This window comes from Lycium ferocissimum, chromosome 11 (genome assembly GCF_029784015.1).
Source record: "Lycium ferocissimum isolate CSIRO_LF1 chromosome 11, AGI_CSIRO_Lferr_CH_V1, whole genome shotgun sequence".
In the NCBI taxonomy this organism is placed as follows: domain Eukaryota; kingdom Viridiplantae; phylum Streptophyta; class Magnoliopsida; order Solanales; family Solanaceae; genus Lycium; species Lycium ferocissimum.
Window position 1 is genome coordinate 42,447,188 of NC_081352.1, and position 21,943 is coordinate 42,469,130.

Sequence of the window (21,943 nt, forward strand, 5' to 3'; positions counted from 1 at the left end):
TAATTGATTCAAATATGTGTTTTTGGTCCCTTTTTGTATTGCTACTCAAACATGGAGTAACAGTACAAGCTTAACATAATATATAGGTATTAAATGATGGAACGATTTAACAACTCTGAAAAATTATGAATGTTCACAATTGAAGAGATTAAAAGTGCACATTTCAAGCAATTAAAGTTAAAATAGAATTTAATAATAAATATATGGTTGATTATTTGCCTCCCTATTTAAGATCGCAGTATAAAAATCTTTTCTAATGTTGTTGTTTATATGCTTTTCAATATGATGAAGCGTATTCTTTTGTCCTCTTTCTTTTATTGTGCCGTGAATAAACATTAATTACTGTTTATGCAAACAAATAGAAGCTTCTTAAATTGAATTTCAACTTATTGATGGCAGGGTTGATTTTTACTTTTCAAGCGAACTATTTTGTACTTTTTGTTTAATATTTATATATTTTACACAGATCGGAACAACACATCTATCAATTAAGAAGGACATTTAAAGAATAGAATTTTTTCGAGCCTATCAATGGCATCGTATTTCGTAAAGAGCACTTCACCTAAGAAGCAAGATTTTTCGATGCGATTCAAAATTAGTTATGGTCCTAAAACAGGTACCATATATCAAGTAAAAAAATAAAAAGAACTTTCATCGATTATTGTTTTGTTTTTATGGTAAAAGACGATTGAATAGGTAATTGTTGACTAATGAAAATAGACAAGGTTGTCCCATTTCACTCTTTATTTTTAAATTAATACACCAAGAAGATCGATAAGAACTAAGAATGTAGTCATGTAGGAAATAATATACAAAATAATAGTGTCAAGTGGATGTTTGTGGATTGAAAATTAAAATATATTACCGTTTCAGACAACATTTTTGCTTAGACTCTTCTTTGTATTATAAGGTTCAATAAATATAATATTTAATTTCGAATCCAGAAATTATAATGAATTATGATTCGTGATAAATTCATAATTCATAAACTTTAAATTGGAGCTCCGACTAAGTGTAGATATCTAATTTTGATAAATATAATATGGAAAAAATTCCCGGTAGAGTTTTGAAACAAGCACTGAGAATTTAGACTATTCAAATATTTATGTTAAATCTATATGGACTATGGATTTAGGTTTATTAAACGATATCTTTTATAAAGGGAAGATAGTTAAGCAAAAGGTTACATCAGATGAGTGGAAGACTTGGTCTTCTATATTTTGCTAAATAAATATTTATAGCAAATCTCACTTTCTTTGCACATAGTTATAGATAGAAACTTGCTTTGTTGGTTTAATTAAAGCGACCTTTCTTGTATTATCAGTATGCTTAGGTCTTGCTAACCTTTAAAAACACTATAAAATATGTCTTTGAATTGACTTTTCTTGTAACGAATTAAAAAGGCTAATACAAGTTTTTAAAGGGGTATTCACTATTCAGTGATTTGTATACGTAGAATGTACAAATATAATACACTGATATAATTCATATGCATTCTAGTAGTTGGGCATCAAAGATTTTCTTGTAATTAAACTCCATGAAGTTAAGCAAAAGAATTTTGTTTTCAGCCAAATGAAAAGTATCAAATAATTCTTTTATATTGTATGTATATAGCATTTAAGGGGAATAAACAAGGCAAGTACCAAAGGATGGGGCTGCTCCTCTCTTAACTAGATGTCTTGGGTTCGAGTCCTGAGTATGAAAAAATCCTTGGTAGAAGCGTTTCCCCTCAAATGGGGCCCTATGCGGTGCAAATTCGGATATAGTCGGACTCCGATACGGATACCGGACATCGGGTGAAAAACAAAAAAATCAAAAAAAAAAAAAAAAAAAACGAAGGTATAAACGCTTTTTTAATGATCAAATTCATAGACGGATCACAAAATTTGATACTGCTTTACATTTAGACATATTATTATCTTGGAGTCCAACGTATTGAATGGATAAAGTGGTCAAATGGTGTCTTTTTAAAACTTTCATTGACTAATGATGTTTCAAACGGAGTTTACACGGGATGAGTGACAATGAAACAAATAAAAGGGAGGAAAGAGCTAGGTCTCGTATAGAAGAAGAGGTTTTTTCACTTTTCAGGGATATCACCTAAAAGAAGAAGAAAAGAAACACACTAACGGATTAAAAGTAACATTGTATTTATCTAATTATTAGCTTCCATATTGATGTTTTACTCTTGTTTTTTGAACAAAATATGCTAAGAGAAAGAGCAAAAATAAAAGATAGCACTCTTATTGATGTACTATTCCTAAAATTAAAATACTTTATTACTTTTTAAAATACTTATATCACTTATAAAATATAGTTAACAGTTACATCAAGTAAAATTAATTTTCCAAAAGATAAATTAAATTTACCTAAGAGCAACTACATCGCAAAAAAGATTAGATGAATTAGCTATTATTGTCGATTAATAATAATATTGTCTATGGCCGAAAAATGGCCGTACCAGAGACTCGTTGTTTAATGTCGAAAAATAATTTTGTCGACGAAATTCAATATTTTCTGCCAAAACTATTTGTGGCAAACCTAAACTCATTTCACGCATTCAATAAACTCCATAGTTTCTAGATAAAAGCATTTATTTTAGTGTAACCTAAAGTCAATTCACGCATTCATTGGTGAGAAGCACGACACTTGTAATGTTAGCATTGAGGGTCTAATAGACCCACATACATAACAACTTCAGGTGTTCAACAACTCCAAGATAAACTTTTTAAATGAAAAATAATACTCCTCCGTGTTATATTATTCGGAAAAGAAGCAAAATTACCAACTTTAAAAAATTATTCATTAAATACACTTCGTTATCTTTAGGCTTCAATTATACCTTTGTTATATTATGGGTCAATTATTACCCTTTTATGTCTAACGACTTCCACGTGGATCATCTAAATTTCTTCAAAATTATTTTAAAAAAATAATTTTTTACCCACTAAAATAATCCAACCCGATCCGAATTTTTTTTTCTAGCCAAGGGGTAATGGGTTGGGTCCATATCATTTTGGCTGGGAAAAAAAATCTCGAGTCGGGTTGGGTTATTTAGTGGGTAAAAAATTATTTGAAGGGAAAATAATTTTGAAGAACTACGATGATGCCACGTGGCAGTTGTTAGACATAAGGGTATAATTGACCCCATAGTATAACGGTAAGGGTATAATTGGCCTTAAAGTATAACGAAGGGTATGGATGAACTATTTTCCAAAGTTCAGGGGTAATTTTGGCCTTTTTCCGTATATTATTTTGTGATTATTTTACACGTCCCTTAAAAAATATTAATTAAAAGAGATTTTTAACTATTTTATCCAATTCAAATATCTATTTAGGTTTTTTTTATTTTGGTTCAAAATAAGTGTCTACTTACATTATCAAGAAGGAATTAACTTTATTTTTTCAAGTTTTCTCCTATTTATTCAAGGCAATACATAAGCAAGAGTCTCATTAATTAAGGTTAGTTTAGTCAATACACCTATTTTTTTCTAGGAACCAGTGCTTGAGATGTGAAAAAGGCTAAGTGACACTTATTTTCATCCGGAGGAAGTAGTATTTTACCCTTTATTGGTACTTGAACAATCATAACATCAACTCATAATTGTCAAAAACAATAACTACGAAGGGTGAAATGAGAAAAACATAATTAATTTTGTTTTGAACTTCTAAACCGATCAATAATTTGAGACAATTACTTTTAGAAATCACGACAGATAATCTGAAATGGCTATATGTTTGAACTTTTCTAATTAATTAGCTATACATCTGAATAGTTTTACTTTTAGTATTTTTAATACAAGAGCAGGCCTACAAAAAAGGAAAAATCATGACATTATAAAGGAGTGAACTTTGAAAGCTTTAAGAGAATGCAAAGCTTACTTTATTCACAGAACTGTACAATATTTATACTAGAACAAAAAGATCAGAAAAAACTAATCAATCCCTAATTCATAGGAGATCCTTAAATCAAGGGCTTTCCTCTTAACTATTTTCCTAGAATAACTTCTAATATCTTTTCCTAAAATACATCATATCACATATTTATAGAGCAGATTATAATCAAATCGCCACCATTCACGGAGCGTGATTGTGATTAAATCACTAGCTCATTCGACACTCCCCCTCAAGTTGGCATATACATGTCGAACATGCCTAACTTGCGACAAAGGTCTCAAAGGTAGTTCGAAAAGACCTTTTCCGAAAATATCTACAACTTGTTCTTTTGTTAGTACAAAAGGATACACACGCTTCCATCTTCAATCTTCTCTTAATGAAGTGTCCGTCCACTTCAACATGCTTTGTTCTCGTCATGTTGAATCGGATTATGAGCAATGCTTATGGAAGCCTTATTTCCGCAATACAACTTCAATGCGTACTACAGTCTTCTTAGTTCTTGCAATAATCTCTCGAGTCATAACATTTCACAAATTCCATGTGCCATGGATCGATACTCACACCTCGCTACTTCGAGCCACCACATTTTGCTTCTTACCTCTCCATGTCACTAAATTTCCCCATACAAACGTGCAATATCCAGATGTAGACCTTCTATCCGTAGATGAACCAACCCGCCGCATCCGTATAAGCCTCAACACTTCTTTTTGCTCATTCTTTCGAAGAACAACCCTTTCCCGGGAACTCTTTAGATACCTTAGATTCGATAAACAAATGTTTTCTTGGGTGTTCTTCTCGAGAATGCATGAATTGACGACTAGACTCATGACAAAGAAAGGCAATATCGTTCAGTACGAGACAAGTAAATCAACTTGCCTACCAATCTCTCGATATCGTCCCTATCAATCAATTTTCCTTCCTTTGCAAACTTTACATTTGGGTCAATTGGAGTTTCAAATCGGTCTACAACCACTCATTCTTGTTTCTTTTACCGCATCAAGAACATACTTTCTTTGAGACTATAATTCCTTTCTTTGATCGTGCAACCTTCATGCCAAGAAAATACTTCAGCGGTTCTAAGTCCTTTATCTCAAATTCTGAGGCAAGACGTTCCTTTAAATTTTTTATTTCAACCACATCATCTCCTGTGAGGATGATATCATTGACGTACACTATAAGAACTGTTGTTTTTCCTTCTAGTGAATGTCGAGTAAACAATGTGTGATCTGTTTGTCCTTGCACATACTCTTGCTTCTTCACGAATTCAGTAAATCTTTCGAACCAAGCCCGTGGAGACTGTTTGAGGCCATAAAGAAATTTTCTAAGTCTACATATCTTTGACTTGTACTTCTCATCAAAACCTAGCGGGGGCTCCATATAGACTTCTTCCTCTAATTTCCCATTCAAGAAAGCATTCTTCACATCTAACACAAGAGACCAATCAAGATTTACCGCGATTGTCAAGAGAACTCTAATCGAGTTTAGCTTAGCTACCGGAGCAAACGTCTCGACATAGTCAATGCCATATGTTTGCGTAAATCCCTTTGCTACTAAAGCGTCTTATACCTCTCCAAAGACCCTTCGATTTGAATTTGGTGTGAACACCCATTTGCAAATAATCGGTTTTTTTCTTTTTGGTAGATCCACCAACTCCCATGTCTCATTTTTTTCAAGAGCTCACATTTCCTCCAAAATAGCCTCCTTCCACTCGGAACTCGTAGCATCCCGCACATTTTTGGAATCTCCACACCGGAAAGTTGCGAAGTAAAGGCCGAATAACTAGAGACAACTTTTTATAGACACAAACATAGTAATAGGATATTTAGTGGATTTCTAACACCTTTGCGTTTTGCAATGTAAGATCCAGATTCGAGAAGGAATTAGAATTAGAATCGTGGGGAAGATTACCTTGATTCCAAAAAGGTCTCGCGGAACCGGTTGTTGATAAGTGAGAATTTTCGGTCTTTTTTGCCTTGAGTTCGGTTCTCTTCGAATACACCCGTATTTCTTTTGTTTGTTCTCTCGTTTCCATTTTTAATTTTGTCATCCGAAGGTTCTACAGTTCATTATCGAGTTCTTATCATTTAAGTCACTGGGTCCCTATTATCTCTTGGATCACACTTATTCATATCTTCTCCTATATCCCTACATTAGCATTTATTGTAAAGTCTAGCTCCTTATTTGTCCGATGTCTAGTTTCCTCAATATCCCAAAAAGACGAATCTTCACCTACATGATACTCCCCCGAAGATGAGTAGTAAAATAGAGTTGGACTCAAAAAAAAGTTAGATCCATCAGTGACAATTATCCTTCTAGTACGTGGATCATAAAACTTATATCCCTTTTGACTTGGAGCATATCTTACAAAAACACACTTTTAGCTCTTGCGGTTCAAGTTTACTACGATTATGAGGATGAATATGAACAAACGTTGTACACCCAAAACCTTCAAATGCGCATCTCAGTTAGTCTAGAACTAGGAAAACTCTCTCTCGAATACATTAAAAGGTGTTCTAAATTTGAGAGGCCTGATGGCATCCTATTAATAAGGTAAGTAGTAGTCAAGAGAGCTCTCCCAAAGGTACTGTGGAGCTTTACTAGTAAACATTAAAGCCCTCGTTACCTCTAAAAGGTGCCTATTCTTCTCTTCTAACGATGCCATTTTGTTGAGGTGTATCCGGACAAGAGCTTTGGTGTACTATCCCATTTTTTCCGAAAAAACTTCCTAATTGTTCATTAAAAAATTCACGACCATTATCACTTAAAATCTTGATTTTTTCATTAAATTGTGTTTCTACCATGACATAGAAAGTTTCAAACACATTTTTTACCTCCGTTTTGTCCTTCAATAAATAAACCCAACTGCCTAGTATGATCAATAAAAGTTACAAACCATCGCTTTCGTACATTGTTGAAATCTTAGACGGTCCCCAAACATCACTATGAGTCATCGTAAAGGCTTTGAAGCCCGATACTTTTGAGAGGGAAAAAAGATCGGTGATGCTTAGCCATTTCACGAATCTACATCGAACAAAGACGGATTTTTATTTCTAAATAGTTGAGGTAACAAATGTCTTAAATAATAAAAACTAGGATGTCCAAGCCTATAGTGCAAAGCACGACCTTATTCAAACAAAATGTAGTTCAAACAAATTGGATTCAGCTTGTAGTGAGTTGTTCCCATTCTCAAGAAAATAAAGACCTCCCGTATTCTCTAGCACCGCCAATCGTCTTCCCCGAGACCTTGTCCCGAAATTCACACAAATCGAGTCAAAAATAGCACGACAATTAAGAGAACGGGTTAATTTACCTACGTAAACCAAAGTTGCAAGAAAGTTTTGGAACATGAAGGATATCATGAAGTAGAGAGGGTATAGTTTAATGGCTCTTTTTCCAAAGAATTGCGAGAAGGAACCATCAGCTATATTGACTTTATTATTCCCCGCAGGGTGAGTAGAGAAAAAATAGGAACTTCCCGTCATGATCACTAGCTTCGAATCTATGATCCAAAGATTTATTTGGTTAGATTTGGCACTAAGAAAAGCGGATGGTACAATACCCGTTTCAAAGAAAAGAACAAGAAAGATTAGAAGGATTTAGTGCACTGGGACGAAATTGTGGAGATCAAGGAGTTTGTGCGTTGCAATTTCCATTGTCTTTTCGAACGGAGATGTTTCGGAGAAGATTGTCGTCCCGTATCAAAACAAGTTCGAAAGCCCGACCATGTTGATATTGAGAGCCACGATTATCAACTCCTTTCTTCTTCCGCTTGGTGGTTTCCCATGAATCTTCCAACATGTTTCACGGTGTGCGCATTTTTTACAATGATCGCACCATGGCTTTTTCTTTTTCATGCTTCATTTTTCACATTAAAGAGTCGAAGAGTCTATGGCAGTGTTTTAGTTCAAGGTTAAAATTTAGCATAACTTTCCTCCTAGTTTCCTCTCTCCTAACTTCGTAAAAGTTTCACGAAGTGAGGGCAAAGGGTTCTTTCCTAGATTCGTGACCCAACCTCGTCAAACTCCCGGTTTAGTCCGCAAAAAAAAAGGTAAACTCTCTCATTTTCTTCACTTCTTTTTGCTTTCACACCGTCCACCCACACCTATTCATCATTGTAACATCGGTCTAATTCCCCGCCACGAGACACCATTTCATTATAATAAGTAGTGACTTCCTCTCACCCCCGCTTAGCTTGCCATAGTTTAATTTTTAACTAAAAATTTGAGAAGCATTTTCTACATCGTAATATGTCTCCCTAACGGCTTCCCACACATCTTTAGCAAAGCAGGGTAGAAAAAGATAAGGTTTACCTATGACCGGTTCTATGAAATTTATTAGCCAGCAATCATGAGTGAGTTCTTCCGATCTCCAAGTTTTCAACTTTGGGTCTCCGACTTCCGGCTTTCTCGTTCTCCGGCCGATGTCCCAACTTTCCACGGCATCGATTAGAAGCTTTACGGATCGTGCCCATTCCGCATAGTTCTTCCGTTTAATCGACGCAAGTTAATCGGAAGGGCATGTGAGAAGTATCGCCTCCTTGTGCCATCGTATTTTACGTTGAGAAGAACTTTTGTCTTCTGTTGATGTTCCAGAAGAATCTGTTTTGCCCATATGGTATTAGGGATAAAACTCCTACTCCGATACCAGTTGTCATTAAAACGGTCCAAAGATACTCTTAACATGATGTGATATTGTCCGCTTTGGGCCAAGCCCGCACGGTTTTCTCCAAAAGGCCTCACATCATTAAGAGTATCTAACTCCTTATAAGTAGATCTTTTTTATTTTTAGCTACCAATGTGGTACTTTGTTCGCACACCCAACAATCTCACCCTCGAACTAAGTTCCACGTGGCTCATTATCATACCACGGGTCAGAGATTCAACATATTTGTGTGTCATCCACATTGTTAGAGTATTTACGGTCACCGAAGCCCAAAGGCTGTGTATGCGTCTTCAAAGGTACGGGTAAAGGTTGTAAACCGGCTCATAGACAGGCAAAGGCAATAAGCTGGCCCCACGCCACACTCCGCCATCTTGATGCTCGTCCCGCCAAACCATTGGCTCTGATACCATGAAAGCTTTCAAAGAATGCAAAGCTTACTTTATTCACAGAACTGTACAATATTTATACTAGAACAAAAAGATCGTAAAACTAATCAATCCCTAATTCAGAGATCCTTAAATCAAGGATTTTCTCTTAACTATTTTCCTAGAATAACTCCTAATATCTTTTCCTAAAATATATCATATCACATATTTATAGGAGCAAATTATAATCAAATCTGCTAGCTCATTCACAGAGCAGATTGTGATTAAATCTGCCAGCTCATTCGACAAACTTCTCGAAGAATGGATAAAATAATTTCATCATCACCAATAATAACAAACTCAGTGTAATTTCACATGTGGGATCTGAGGAGGGTAGTGTATACACAGATCTTACCCCTATCTTGAGAAGGCAAAGAGATTGCTTCCCATAGATCCTCGGCTCAAAGAACAACGAAAAAGAGACAGTAGCAATAAAACGATACAATAACTAGATGATATGATAACCGAGGCTAAAGAAATAGCAAGGGTAATCAAAAATAAGAAAATACAAGAATAAAACTAATACTCCCAGAATGGGAATGAAGTATGTCCGATTGCCTATTAACCTTCTACCATAATTCTCGACCTTCACACCCTCCTATCAAGGATCATTGTTTTCGGTGAGCTGAAGTGGAGTCATGTCCTACCTAATCACCTTATCCCAATACTTCTTCGGCCTACCTCTACCTCTTCGCTAGTCCACTATGACCAACCTCTCACATCTCCTTATCAGGATATCTGCACATCTTATCTTTACATGCCCGAACTATCTCAGCCTCGCTTCCCACATCGTGTCCTTCACGGGGCCACTCCCACGTTATCCTGAATATCTTCATTTGTAATCTTATTTCTCTTGGTATACCCACACATCCATATCAACATTCTCATCTCTGCCACTCTCATCTTCTGGACATGAGAATTCTTAACTAACTAACATTCCGCCTCGTATAACATATTTGGTCTGACCACCACTTTGTAGAACTTACCTTAAGTCTTGGTGACACATTCTTATTACACAAAACACCGAATGCAAGCCTCCATTTTATCCATCTAGCCCAACACGATGAGTGCATCCTCGTCAATCTCCCCATTTCTTTGGATTACTGATCCAGATACTTGAAACTTCCTCTTTTGGGGATGACATGCGTGTCAAGCCTCATTTCCACATCCGCTTCATGAGTCTCATCACTGAACTTGCACTTCAACTATTTAATTTTGGTCTTGCTCAACTTGAAACCTTTTAACTCCAGGGTCTGTCTCCAAAGCTCTAGTCTTGTGCTAACTCCATCTTGCGTCTCGTCTATCAGTACTACATCATCTGCAAATAACATGCACCAAGAAACCACCCCTTGAATGTATCGCGTCGGTACGTCTATCACCAATGCAAATAAAAATGGGCTAATAGCAGATCCTTAGTGCAACCCTATCACAACTACGAAGTGTTCCGAGTCACCTCCCGCAGTCCTCATACATGTCTTTAATCGCTCTAGTGTAAGCTACAGGAACACATCTAGTCTCCAAACATCTCCATAGAACCTCCCTGGGGACTTTGTCGTATGCTAAGAAAAAACGATCTCATCGTGTTGATTAATTTGAAAAGTCGTTTCATTTAATTTACTCATCCCCATTAAGTTGATTATAATTCGGAAAGTTTTACTCATTTTAATTGAATTTTAACTCTCACCAGAAAGAAAAAATATCAAGATTAAACTTAACTCTAAATCTTCATGGATAGAGCATAAGGTATTATGAGATTTTGCCGCAAATGGTCCCTTTAACTTTAAAGAGCTAGTTTTAAGTTTTACCTTTGACCTTTGAATATAATAAGGCAAAAAAATTCGACAGGTAATCTGTTAAGCTTTTAAAGATTATTTTTATGATTAAATATCATTTCCCAAACAAATTAGAGTGTTAAGAAGTTACTCCGTATATATAAATCTCCAAATGATAATGTAGTAAAATAAATACTTAAATATAACCTACTCAAGGAGAATGAAAAATGCAAATTGGAATTACGGAATAGTACGAAGATGGATAAATCTCAAATACCACGGAAGGGAACCATCAGGTCTCCTTTCTCAAATGTAAATAATCCCTCGTTTCAATTTGAATAAAGATCCGACAGTTAACTAAAAATAAAATAAAAACTTTGTGGTTTACAAAAATAACACAAATCGCATGAAATTTTTTTTCTCCCTAAAATGATAGACCCAATTATAAATTTTGAATCTAATAATATATCTAAGAACCCAACAAATGCTTTATTCGAATAACCACTCAACTACCTTTTCGAAATTTCTTCACCAATGAAAGTCCCAGCCTAGAAAAAAGGTTATTGGTTGAAAATTTGAAATTCGTGTTACTATTTTGACTTTTTTATTAAATCTAGGTTCTAACTAATTGGTTCAATACCCAAATGCTTTCATCGGCCCACTGTAAAATGGCTTTTTAATTAAGGGAAAATTATATATATATATATATATATATACATGTTAAGGAGAAATATTTACGAAACGTGACGATAGTTTTCCTTATTTACAAAACATAACGATATATTACGAAACATGACGGATTTTAATATATTTTTCGTTTTTTTTTTCAAAAAAAATATATATATTTTTAAAAAAAAATTATTAAAAAAAATTTAAAGAAATCATTTTTTTTTTTAAAATTATATTTTTTAAAAAATTTTATTTTTATTTTTTTGCTCAAAGGCTTAAAAAATTACCTCAAATTTTTGTGTATGAAAAAATGCATGTAATGTGTATGTATGATAGAAATTTTTAATATAATTTTCATACACAAAATTGTGAGCGAAAAACTTTAAAGCCTCGAATATTGTATGAAAGTTGTTACAATGTCAGAATTGTATTAATTTTTCGGGAAACCTAATATGAACATTATATACAAAAAATGAATGAAATTTAAAGTCTTCAGCGAGATATACACATTTTATACCATTCTCATGCATAAAATTTTGAGTGTAATATTTAACCCTTGATCGAGATATACACACTTCATACATAAAATTTGGAAATGAACTTTTAAGCCTTTTGAGTAAGATATACACATTTCATACACAAAAATTTTTATTTTAAATCTTGAATGTTATATCAAACTTGTATACAATGTTGTCAGTAGTTGTATTAATTTTACAAAAATCTAACATGAACTTTATACATAAAAATGTGAGCGAAATTTTAAGACTTGAGCGAGATATAAATTTTATACGTTTTTATACACACATTTTGAGCGGATTTTTAACGTCTTGAATGAGATATACACATTTCATACATTTTTCATACCGTTTACACACTAAATTTCGAGAACTTTTTGAAGCTTTAAACAGATATACACATTTCATACATAAAATTTTGAGCATAAAAAATAAAATAAAAAAGTTAAAAAAAAAATCAAAAAAAAATTAATTTTTAATTTATTTTTAAAAAGGATGTTTTGTATATGTGATTAAAATAGCTACTAGAATATAAAATTATCGTCACTTTCATAAATATTTGTATATATATATAATTCCTTTTATTAAAGCTAGGTTTTCACTTCCTTGCATATATTTTGATGTTTTAAACAATCCAGAAATTAACATCTTATTACTAAGTAGTACAATTAGCACTAAGATAACTGTTTTGTGTTGGTAATGGTGAAATCGTAGGCCAATTGAGGGATGTTTATGGCTCTTTTATCTTTTTTGATAACTTGGAATCTCAAAAACTTAAAACTCAATTGCAATTTGCTTTACCAATTCAGAAAAAAAATCATGAAGTCTGTAAGCTCTTACAGTGATAGTTTGTGGCAAAATACGATCTAGTTCACGACTTAAACCCCTAAGAAACTACTTGGGTAAAAAAACTTACAGTAATAAAAAAAAAAAAACCTTATTTCGAACCGGAGTAATTTTTACGATTCGACGAGCAGGGTTTACAATGCAAGCTCTAGTAAAAATTATTTTCGAAGCTTATATAAGTGGCGAATTAATCCTGATCTAGAGTTTCACTGCGTCCTTGTCCTTAAAAATCAAAATCAAAACAATCACAACTTTTTTTGAAAAGCTGTGGAAATTTGAGAATAGGCAACACAAATATGAAAAGAAAGATGTGGGGAAAATGATTGTTGAAAATTTCCAGTGAATAGAAGAAACACAACTGCCCATTTTCCCCAAAATTAATTTCGCAGAGAACACTTTCGAGCAAAGCGCATTTATAATAGCACAACGCCGATACACACAATCCCTGCTTATATTTATCACAAAAATCTAAAATCTATATATGAAAAAAAATGTAGAAGAAAAGAAACAATCGGAAAATTAAGCTCAGGTCATTACTGTTATCGAAGAGGTGAACTGTAGGCTGCTTAATGGGGAGAGGGTAAAGCGTGTTTATATAGCAAGGATTAGGGTTTCAACCACAATTGATATTACCAAATTACCCTTATAATTGGGCTTACCCATGTTACTCAAATTGACCTAAATTTGAGGATGGTTAATCTGCACGGTTCTTAAATTGATTCACCGATAAATATTGGGTTCATTAGCACATATGTCCCTATGAGCCCATTTGGCTTAGCTTAAATTTTGCCCTTTTGGAAAGATGGCGAATACATGAAATTCTGGTTCATTTTCAAGCAAAAAATAAAAAAATAAATTTCGCCCAGGGAGTGTATTTCTAAATTAAAAAAAAAGTTAAAGGAATCTACATAACAGAGAGAACATTAAGCCTTATTTACATTTAGTAGCTATACTTTGCCCAAACACTCTCATAACTAAATTTGATGTCAATTACACAAGATAACTAAAAGATAAAAAATTATATTTGCCTTTTATAAAAACTATTTTCTCTTTCTCTCACAATCTCCTTTATTCCATCATTTTCTCTCTCCTCCATCACCTCTCTCTCTCTAAGCCGTCATTTTCCTCTCACTAACGTATAAGTCTCTCTCTAAGGAGCAACTATCTACATTAAAAAAACCACCACCGCCTTTAATCAATAGCACCCACCTCGATCCGCCACCGCGGGGGGGTCTCCACCACTACGAAACCAAACTCCATGCCCCAATATGAATGTGAAAGTAGTTGTGAACAAATGTCTATCGGGGAAGAAGGCGGTATTTTGAAATGCGGTTTCGGGTTTAGACCATTCAAGTTTACCATACCATCTAAGGGAAAATGGAGCTTCCTACAAAAATCTAGTTTTGTGTGAGATTGTCCTTTATCTTGCCAACCATGAAACTTCACCAAATCCGTCCATATCTAATTTATGCTTTTTAATGGTCAACTGACCAAATAAAGATGAAAATATTTCTTGGGTCATCACACTCATTTCAAAATATTTACGTATCTCCGTCGGTATCTCTCTCCCTTTTCTGCCGGCCGAGATCATGTGAATTTGTATTCATTATTTTGAGTTTTTGGTTAATTTTTTCCATTGTATTCATTTTATATGTTTTGTATTCGCTTTTTATATGTTTTTGATAAGTTTGCCCATAAGGCAAAAGTATCCCCCGTATGTTTTATGTATTCAATTTTAGTGTATTACCTCGTGGGCTTTTTTATGCGACTAAAAAAACTTATGCAAGTTGAATACAATATTTTTTGTATTTATGTTGTTGAATACCACCGATTTTTAAATACAATAAAGTGAATACAATATACAAAGTAGCTATGGATGAATACAAAATTTGAGTTTACATTCGATTTTTTTAAAATTTTATTTGTGTGGGGGTTCGACACACGACTTCCTATGGGATTTAGCGAAGAAAAGAATTTTTGAATTTTTTTATTTGTTGTATTCATGAATACACACCCAGAGGCCCGTTTTATGATTATACAACAGCCATTTTTTGAATACATACGCAATGTAAATATTGGCCGTAGCTAAGTAAATTTTAAACCCCCAAAGTGTAGTCATTTGGTTGGTTCCCTAAAAAAAATGCATTTTGTAAAAAAATAAGTTAAAAAAAAATAAGTTGACCCAACTTATTTTTTTAGCTTAAAAAAAAACGTTTAAGCCCATCCAAACAGGCTCTATTTGTGTTTTGTCTTTAGTTTTTGTCCTCATAACAAATACTCCCTCTGGATAAAAAAGAGTATTCACTTATCATATCAACAAAGAATTAATCTTAGTTTTTCATACTTGCCCCTATTAAGTGTTATGTGATCAAATCTCAATAGCTAGTTAATTAGGACAGTTAGTCAAATTACGTTTTTTTTCTAGGAACTAGTATTTTCTTAAGGGGCGTGCAAATGGCTAAGTGGATACTTTTTTTGATCCGGAGGGAGTAATTTGTATGTGGGACATAAATTTATATTTTCGCATCATAAGTTATTCTCCGCATGACATTTGTCCTTAAAGAACTTGTACCTGTTAGGCATAAGTTCGATTGCTAAAGGGCAAAAATTAAAGACCAACCTATTTGAAGGGTAAATCGTGCAATTTCTTCATAAATATTATTGTCAAATGTCAAACAACTCAACCCATCCAACTTAAAATAAGTTGAATATTTATACTTTTATTGATTAAAGTTAAAATTGACATTAGGCTTATTTCCGGTCAATGGTTTCAGCCTACTGAACTATAGTTCTGGTCAAATGGCAAAACTACGGATTGTATGTATTAGTGTTCTAATGAAAAAAGGTTTGATTTTAAATAAGAAGAGGATTTTTAAAACATTCTGTAAACATGTTGGTTTGGGATACTATATGATTATTTAACAAATTAATGCAGTTTTTGAACCCCCCAACAAAAAAAACTCTCCCCAAACGTCACCGGGCGTACGCCCCCAATTGTACGCCTTGGAGACTTTCGCCCCGAAATTTTTGGGGCACCTAAAACGCCTGGTGCCCTATGGTGAGACCAAGAAGTTAATAACACACACTTATGGTGTGATCAGGAAGTTAACAAAATAGTTTCAAATCTTAGCGAAGGCAAAAAGACGTCCAATAATTTCTTTCCATCGCTTAAGCCTTAATTGGTACAATCACCCAAGGTGCGCACAAACTAGCTCGGAGTAGTACCGTTTTGCTTGTATTTCTTCTTCCCAGTCAAACAATTATCTATCCTAAATGAAATTGGTATATAATAGAAAGCTATACCGAGTTATACACCAATCTCAGAAAAGTTTTAGGGTTCTAATCTGCAGAATTGTCCCAAAAGAACGGTAAAAATATAGTAATGTCCTTCTGCAAGTAGACAAAGAAAATGAGAGGAATAATCTGCATATGTTTCATTTGATGAAAATTGTACACATCTATAACGTGAGAATTACAAGGAGTAAACCTATGTCCTACAGTTCTTCCTTTAAAACGAATTTCACAAAGAAAAAAAATGCTGAAATGATATCGTAATATGTAAACTTTCTTTTCCAAAATCAAAACGTGTATTAGTTCCTCGGGGCACAAAAATTCTTTAAATGCTCAATTTGTGTAGGAAGTAATCCATGAACTTTGGCCAGCTTGCACGACTGTTCTGTAATTAATCGATATGTTGATGGACTCTCCCATGGAACAATTCCATATTCGTCATTGAACCGTTCCATTCTTTCAACAAGGAATTGCCAGAAGAATGATCCTGCCCCAGACCTGTTCCTTTTTGAAGACTTGTCTATGACATCAAGAACCATTTTGAGGAATCTATCCCGTTGAGCTGGTTCAAAATCCTCGTTATCATTTGATAAACCAAATTCAGTGAACAAGACAGGCTTTTTCAGTTCTCTGTCACCATCTTCAATGTGAGAAAGCATCCATTTGGCCGCAAATTTCAACATTTCTTCAAAGTTTTTGTGTTTAAACCTACAGAAAAAAGAGTCTCAGACATGAAATCTGTTTTGAAGCGAGAAAAACAGAAAAAATAAAAAAAATAAAAGGTAGCTGGTTCAGCTGCAGAAGCTGTAAGAGTGACAGGAACATTTTGCTTAATTGGACAAAATTCCAAGATAAGTCCTACGGCGTGCTCCTCATTAAACATCAATGTGTTATGGCGATATTCGGCAATATGTGGTTTCTTAGCACTACTCAGGAGTTACTTTTGCTGCAGCACTTTTATGAACTTACGAAATTCAAGCGCACTCAGGGTGTGTCCAGAAAATGTATTCTAATTTTCCCACGTTTGGTTGGTCAAAATTTTCTGAGAACAAGTTCCTTAAAAATGAGGAAAATGACTTCCCTAGTGGAAGTAGGGAAAACAAGTTCCACAATTGGCATTCCACATAGATTGTCGTGGAATTTGATTGGACACATCCACATCCTTTTCAAGTCGACTTGGCTCACATACAGAGGCCTCAGATTAAAAGAAAAAAACTTCTTGGCTGGCTTTAAATTTGATTGCACACATCCTTTTCAATTCCTTAAATGCCTTATCCCTTTCTTTTCTTCCATTTTCACAATTCACATAAATAAGCAAAAGAATATCTTACCAATGGTCTGGGTAGACATGCACGGAGGCAAAATCAACAGTTGAAAGTATAGAGTTGCGGACAAAATCGGATCCAAGATCAGCAGCCCAAACTTCTGGATTGGCAGTTGTCCTTTTCGGACTTTTAGGACCATAGAATCCTTCAAGACCCACTGTTAGCAGATGTTTCCTGTCAATTGATTTCACAAATGTTGACATCTCTTCTATCCAGTCCTGAAAATTGGCATAAGGCTATTAATGCATGCACATGTAATTCGAAAGCAATGTCTATTTTCCATAAATGATATGCTGGAAATTTAATAAAAAGAAAAAAAGAACACACCCTCGGAAATTCATATGCCAAATATAGGTATGTCTAAGAGTGAACGAATATAAATTCTTCTGGCAAGAGTTACAACCGATTGAATTATTTCCAATACGAAAAAAGTGTCAATCTTTTTTTTTTTTTTTTTGGGACAGGGAAGTAACAAACTATGGATGTCAAAGTCAAGCCTCACAAGCTCAGGACAATAAGCACTCATGACATAATTGAATGAATTGTTCTCAAGCAAAATCCAATTGAACTGCAGAGATTAGATCAACGAAAACCACCAGCTGCTAGATGAACTGGCTAATTTTCTCACTAAACGATGGATTGCTCTCCTGTTCAAATGTTTAACTATTAAAATGAGGTCAAGTTTAGAAGTTACCTGGAGTGTGTCACCAGAAGGATCGGTCATGCAGCGAGGTTCATTAATTAGCTCCCACGCAAAGATGGTCGGATCATCCCTATACTCTATACCAGTGTATATGTTCCTCCTTGTTAGAACTGTCTGGAAAGACGAAATAGAATGATGAATTAGGTCAGTACTTTAACATAGAAAGTAGCCATGTAAGGGCGGACAGAAAGGCCAACAAAAGTGTCAATCATGGTATGGTCTGATCTTTGAACAATTTTGTAATCCTCAAAACATATTACAAGGGGTTAAAATAGATCAGAAAGCAAATGCGTCATTTTCTGGACAAACAAATCTGATGATAAAATTCAGGAAAATTAACATAATTCATTTCTTTCACAAGACAAACATCTTTGCATCAATTATGGATATTCAGTCAGCTTAGGAAACTACAACTGAGGAGCCCCACAGCCTTCTGAATCCCCATACCTTACCACTTTAGGATTTGTGGAAGGCGGAAAAGGCATGTGAGTCCGCATCTTACATATGAGCTATAGGATGTAAGGTCTATCTCAATTTAGAGATCAAAATTAACTCCTATACTAGGACTTTTGAATTTTGATGTCTAACTTGAAGGCAGTCCGGCACTTAGTGCACCGGACTGCCCTCATGTTAGAATCAAAATTCAGAAGTCCTAGTATACGAGTTACTTAAAACAGAGACAAAGAAATGACTTGCCTCTATAATAATTTCTCGAATAGAAAATAGAAGTTCAAATTTGTGGAATAAAAATGTTTCAAGTCCTGTATAAATAATGTCTCGGATAGAGAACAGCAGTGCAAACTCGTGGAATAAATAACTTTCTCAACATACGCAAGAAATATTGCCCAAGAATACAGAAAATGACAGTGTTAATGTAATGTATCTTGTTCGTCGTTCAACAAATAAAAATTTTCGCATTTGGAAACATACACTGGCGAAGAGCAAGATTATCCATGGAAAAAAAAACCATTTCAAAGGAAAATTACCTTGACATAACTTTTGAAATAACGGCGGATGGATGGATCGTAAAAGAACGAATCATTGGAAGAGCTTAAAGCAACACCTTCTTCCCACGCCCACTTTACATACTGAGTCTTCCCACCATATGCTTGCAGATTGTTAACCAAGCTGAGTATCAGCCTGATTCCATTTCTTCGGGCTTCTGCAATAACATGATCTAACGCCTGCAACAATGGATTTCTATATTAAACAAACGAAGCTAGACGGAGAAAATATGTTCTCCCTCCATCTCAATTTATGCGACACTCTTTCCTTTTTAGTCAGCCCCAAAAATAATAACGTCTTTCCATATTTAGCAACAATTTAACTTCAAACTTCCCTTTTTACCCTTAATGAGATGATTTCCTTTTCTTGTTAAACTCCGTGCCCAGTCAAAGACCATCACATAAATTGGGACGGAGGGAGTATATTTTATATTTTTATACAACAAGAATTAGGAGTAAGCTACTTGAGAGGGGGTAGATCCAGCAAGTAACAAGGTACTATGGACCAGAAAAAACTACTGAAAAGATGTACAATTATGAAATTAAGAATGAACTAAAAGAAAACTGGAAAAATGAGAAAACCAGGAACCGGATTGGATATACTTTTTGTGTTGGTAATTTTAAAGAATAAAGCAATCATACCCCAGATTAGGTAACTTCAGATTTAGGTAACTAACGAATTCCGTATTTAACTTAATCAGTCATAATTAGAGCCCATAACTATACATACAAGTGATCATTACTAAGTAACAATTATGAAATAATTGCTCTAAAAGGGGTTAGTACCAAAAGAAACCTGGAAAATGAGAAAACTGTTAACCAGATTGGATATAGTTTGTGTTGGTAATTTTAAAGATTAAAGCAATCATACCCCATAGGTTACTTCAGATATAAGCAACTAAATGAATTGTAGATTTAACTAAATCAGTCATAACTAGAGCCTATACTATAAAAACAAGAGATGATTACTAACTAACAATTATGAAATAATTGCTCTAAAAGGGGTTACTACTAAAAGTAGATGACATAATTATCCAAATGAAACTATAAACAAAAAAAAAAAAAAAAAAAAAATTTGTTCTTACCCTGAACACTTTCTCATCAAATTTTCCAGGTGAAATCTGCAAAGCATTGTAACCACCATCATTAAAAGCCCAAGTTCTACAAACAGTGAGTCCCATTTTTGCACCAGCTTGAAGCATTGTTCTAATCCTTGGTCGAGTAGTATAATCAGCAGCATGGTCCATTAACCAGTAAGAATTCCATCCATTAATATAAAAAGCTTTACCATCAACAATGAACTGAGTTCCATTTCTCTCAACAAAACTAAGGTTTATTTCTTTGCTATAATTTACCCATAAGTCTCCAAATGACAAATAAAGAAAAGCAATAAATGATGCAAACCCAATAATTGGATAAAACAAACCATTTCCTGCTAGCATTCTGTTCATAGATGATTTAACCATTACAAAAAAGACTTTGGAGTTCAACAAAAAAATGCTAACTTTGAGCTCCAAATCCAAGAAATATGGGATCTTTATACCTTAGATCTCATTATCACACAAATCTTTAGAACCCCACATGGGAAAAATGATTTGAAACAATAATCAAGATCTCTTTTTGGATATTTAACATGGAGATTAATTACTCCAAGTGTAGGTAAAGTTCAAGAATTGAATATTTGAACTGGGGTTTGTCTTGTAATGGTTTCCAAATGATGGCATTTATAGATTTAGAAAGAAAAAAAAAAAAAAAAAGCAAGAAAGTACACCTAACATGTAACCAATCAAAAACCTATCAAACACATTATTATGAGAATTTTGAGAAGAAAAAAAAAACTTAAGGGAGATGAATGAATGGAGAAGAAAATGATGGCAGTGAGGTGGAATGTTGGTTTTCAAAAATGCTTAATTAGATCTGAAATCTTGATTTATTAGCTTCTTGTTTTTTTCTTGAATATTAATTTTTTTGGTAAAGAATAAGTCATATCCATACTCCAAACTTTGGGCCATTCTTGATTTAAGCCTTTCATCTTTATTATGTTAAAATTTAATTGTTTTTTGTAATTTTATATTCTTTGGTCATGTGCCGACTCCACTTGTTAGTTGTTAGTTTCACTAGAACCAAGATACTGTACGTACTGTGATTGTATTGCTTTTAAAAGCTTTTTTCTTTAGCATATTATTTGTTGAAGGTTCATAAATTAACTGACAAAAATGGCTTCTAAGATTTCCAAAATGACATTACCCACGTGAGAACTGGGCAACCCTTTTTATAGTTTCGTCATTTTTAATCTACATCATTGGTTTTATAATCATTCATTGTACTTTCTTTCCTCTTTTTACTCATTGCCTTGCCAAATTCCAACTAGTGAAACTTCAATCTAGTTAGAGTTGTATACGGTAAAAATCGGATTAATGCTACACCGGTGAGATCGGGGATTAAGGGAAGGAAGAAACAAGCACGAGCGTAAAGATTTTCTTTTTTGACCGAGGGTATTGTATCAGAAGTGATTGATCAGAAAAAATCGGAGGAAAATCGTATGGTCCGATTTATCCGGGGCAAACTCCTCATCACAGCCAGTCCAGTTTCTCCATGGCCGAGTTGATCGTGACCGTTAGCCCGGTTTCGCCATGGCCGAGTTGATCGTGACCGTTAGCCCGATTTCTCCATGGCCGAGTTGATCTTAGCCCGTTTGGTTAGTTACAAAATGCCACGCGTTAAGACCGTTCTGCCACACTGTGTTGCCAACCATACAGGTGTCAGACCGTACGGCTCAATCTTATCTTTTTAGGGTTTTCTTTATTCTAAAAGGGCTTTGTGTTGTAGGCAAG

At 34.3% G+C, this 21,943-nt stretch overlaps 1 protein-coding gene and 1 non-coding gene across 2 annotated transcripts; both read right to left on the reverse strand.

The window, feature by feature from the left end:
* Positions 1-13,092: 13,092 nt before the first annotated feature.
* On the reverse strand, positions 13,093-13,238 carry LOC132038813 (small nucleolar RNA snoR135). Its single transcript, XR_009410288.1, has one exon. It is a non-coding gene; the product is annotated as a small nucleolar RNA snoR135 (small nucleolar RNA).
* Positions 13,239-16,196: 2,958 nt separating this feature from the next.
* On the reverse strand, positions 16,197-21,251 carry LOC132036364 (mannan endo-1,4-beta-mannosidase 2-like). Its single transcript, XM_059426689.1, has 5 exons — positions 20,195-21,251; positions 19,092-19,289; positions 18,097-18,219; positions 17,409-17,620; positions 16,197-16,785 (listed from the first exon to the last, which is right to left on the reverse strand). Exons 1-5 carry the CDS (start codon positions 20,573-20,575, stop codon positions 16,377-16,379), a joined length of 1,323 nt encoding a protein of 440 aa, XP_059282672.1. The 5' UTR covers positions 20,576-21,251; the 3' UTR covers positions 16,197-16,376.
* Positions 21,252-21,943: the final 692 nt, after the last annotated feature.

Coding starts and splice junctions, on each gene's coding strand:
- LOC132036364 (XM_059426689.1), bottom strand. CDS start 20,575: ATGGTTAAATCATCTATGAACAGAATGCTAGCAGGAAATGGTTTGTTT. Junction 17,621..18,096: donor CTTCTGGTGACACACTCCAG/GTAACTTCTAAA, acceptor GCCAATTTTCAG/GACTGGATAGAAGAGATGTC. Junction 16,786..17,408: donor CATGTCTACCCAGACCATTG/GTAAGATATTCT, acceptor TTTTTTCTGTAG/GTTTAAACACAAAAACTTTG.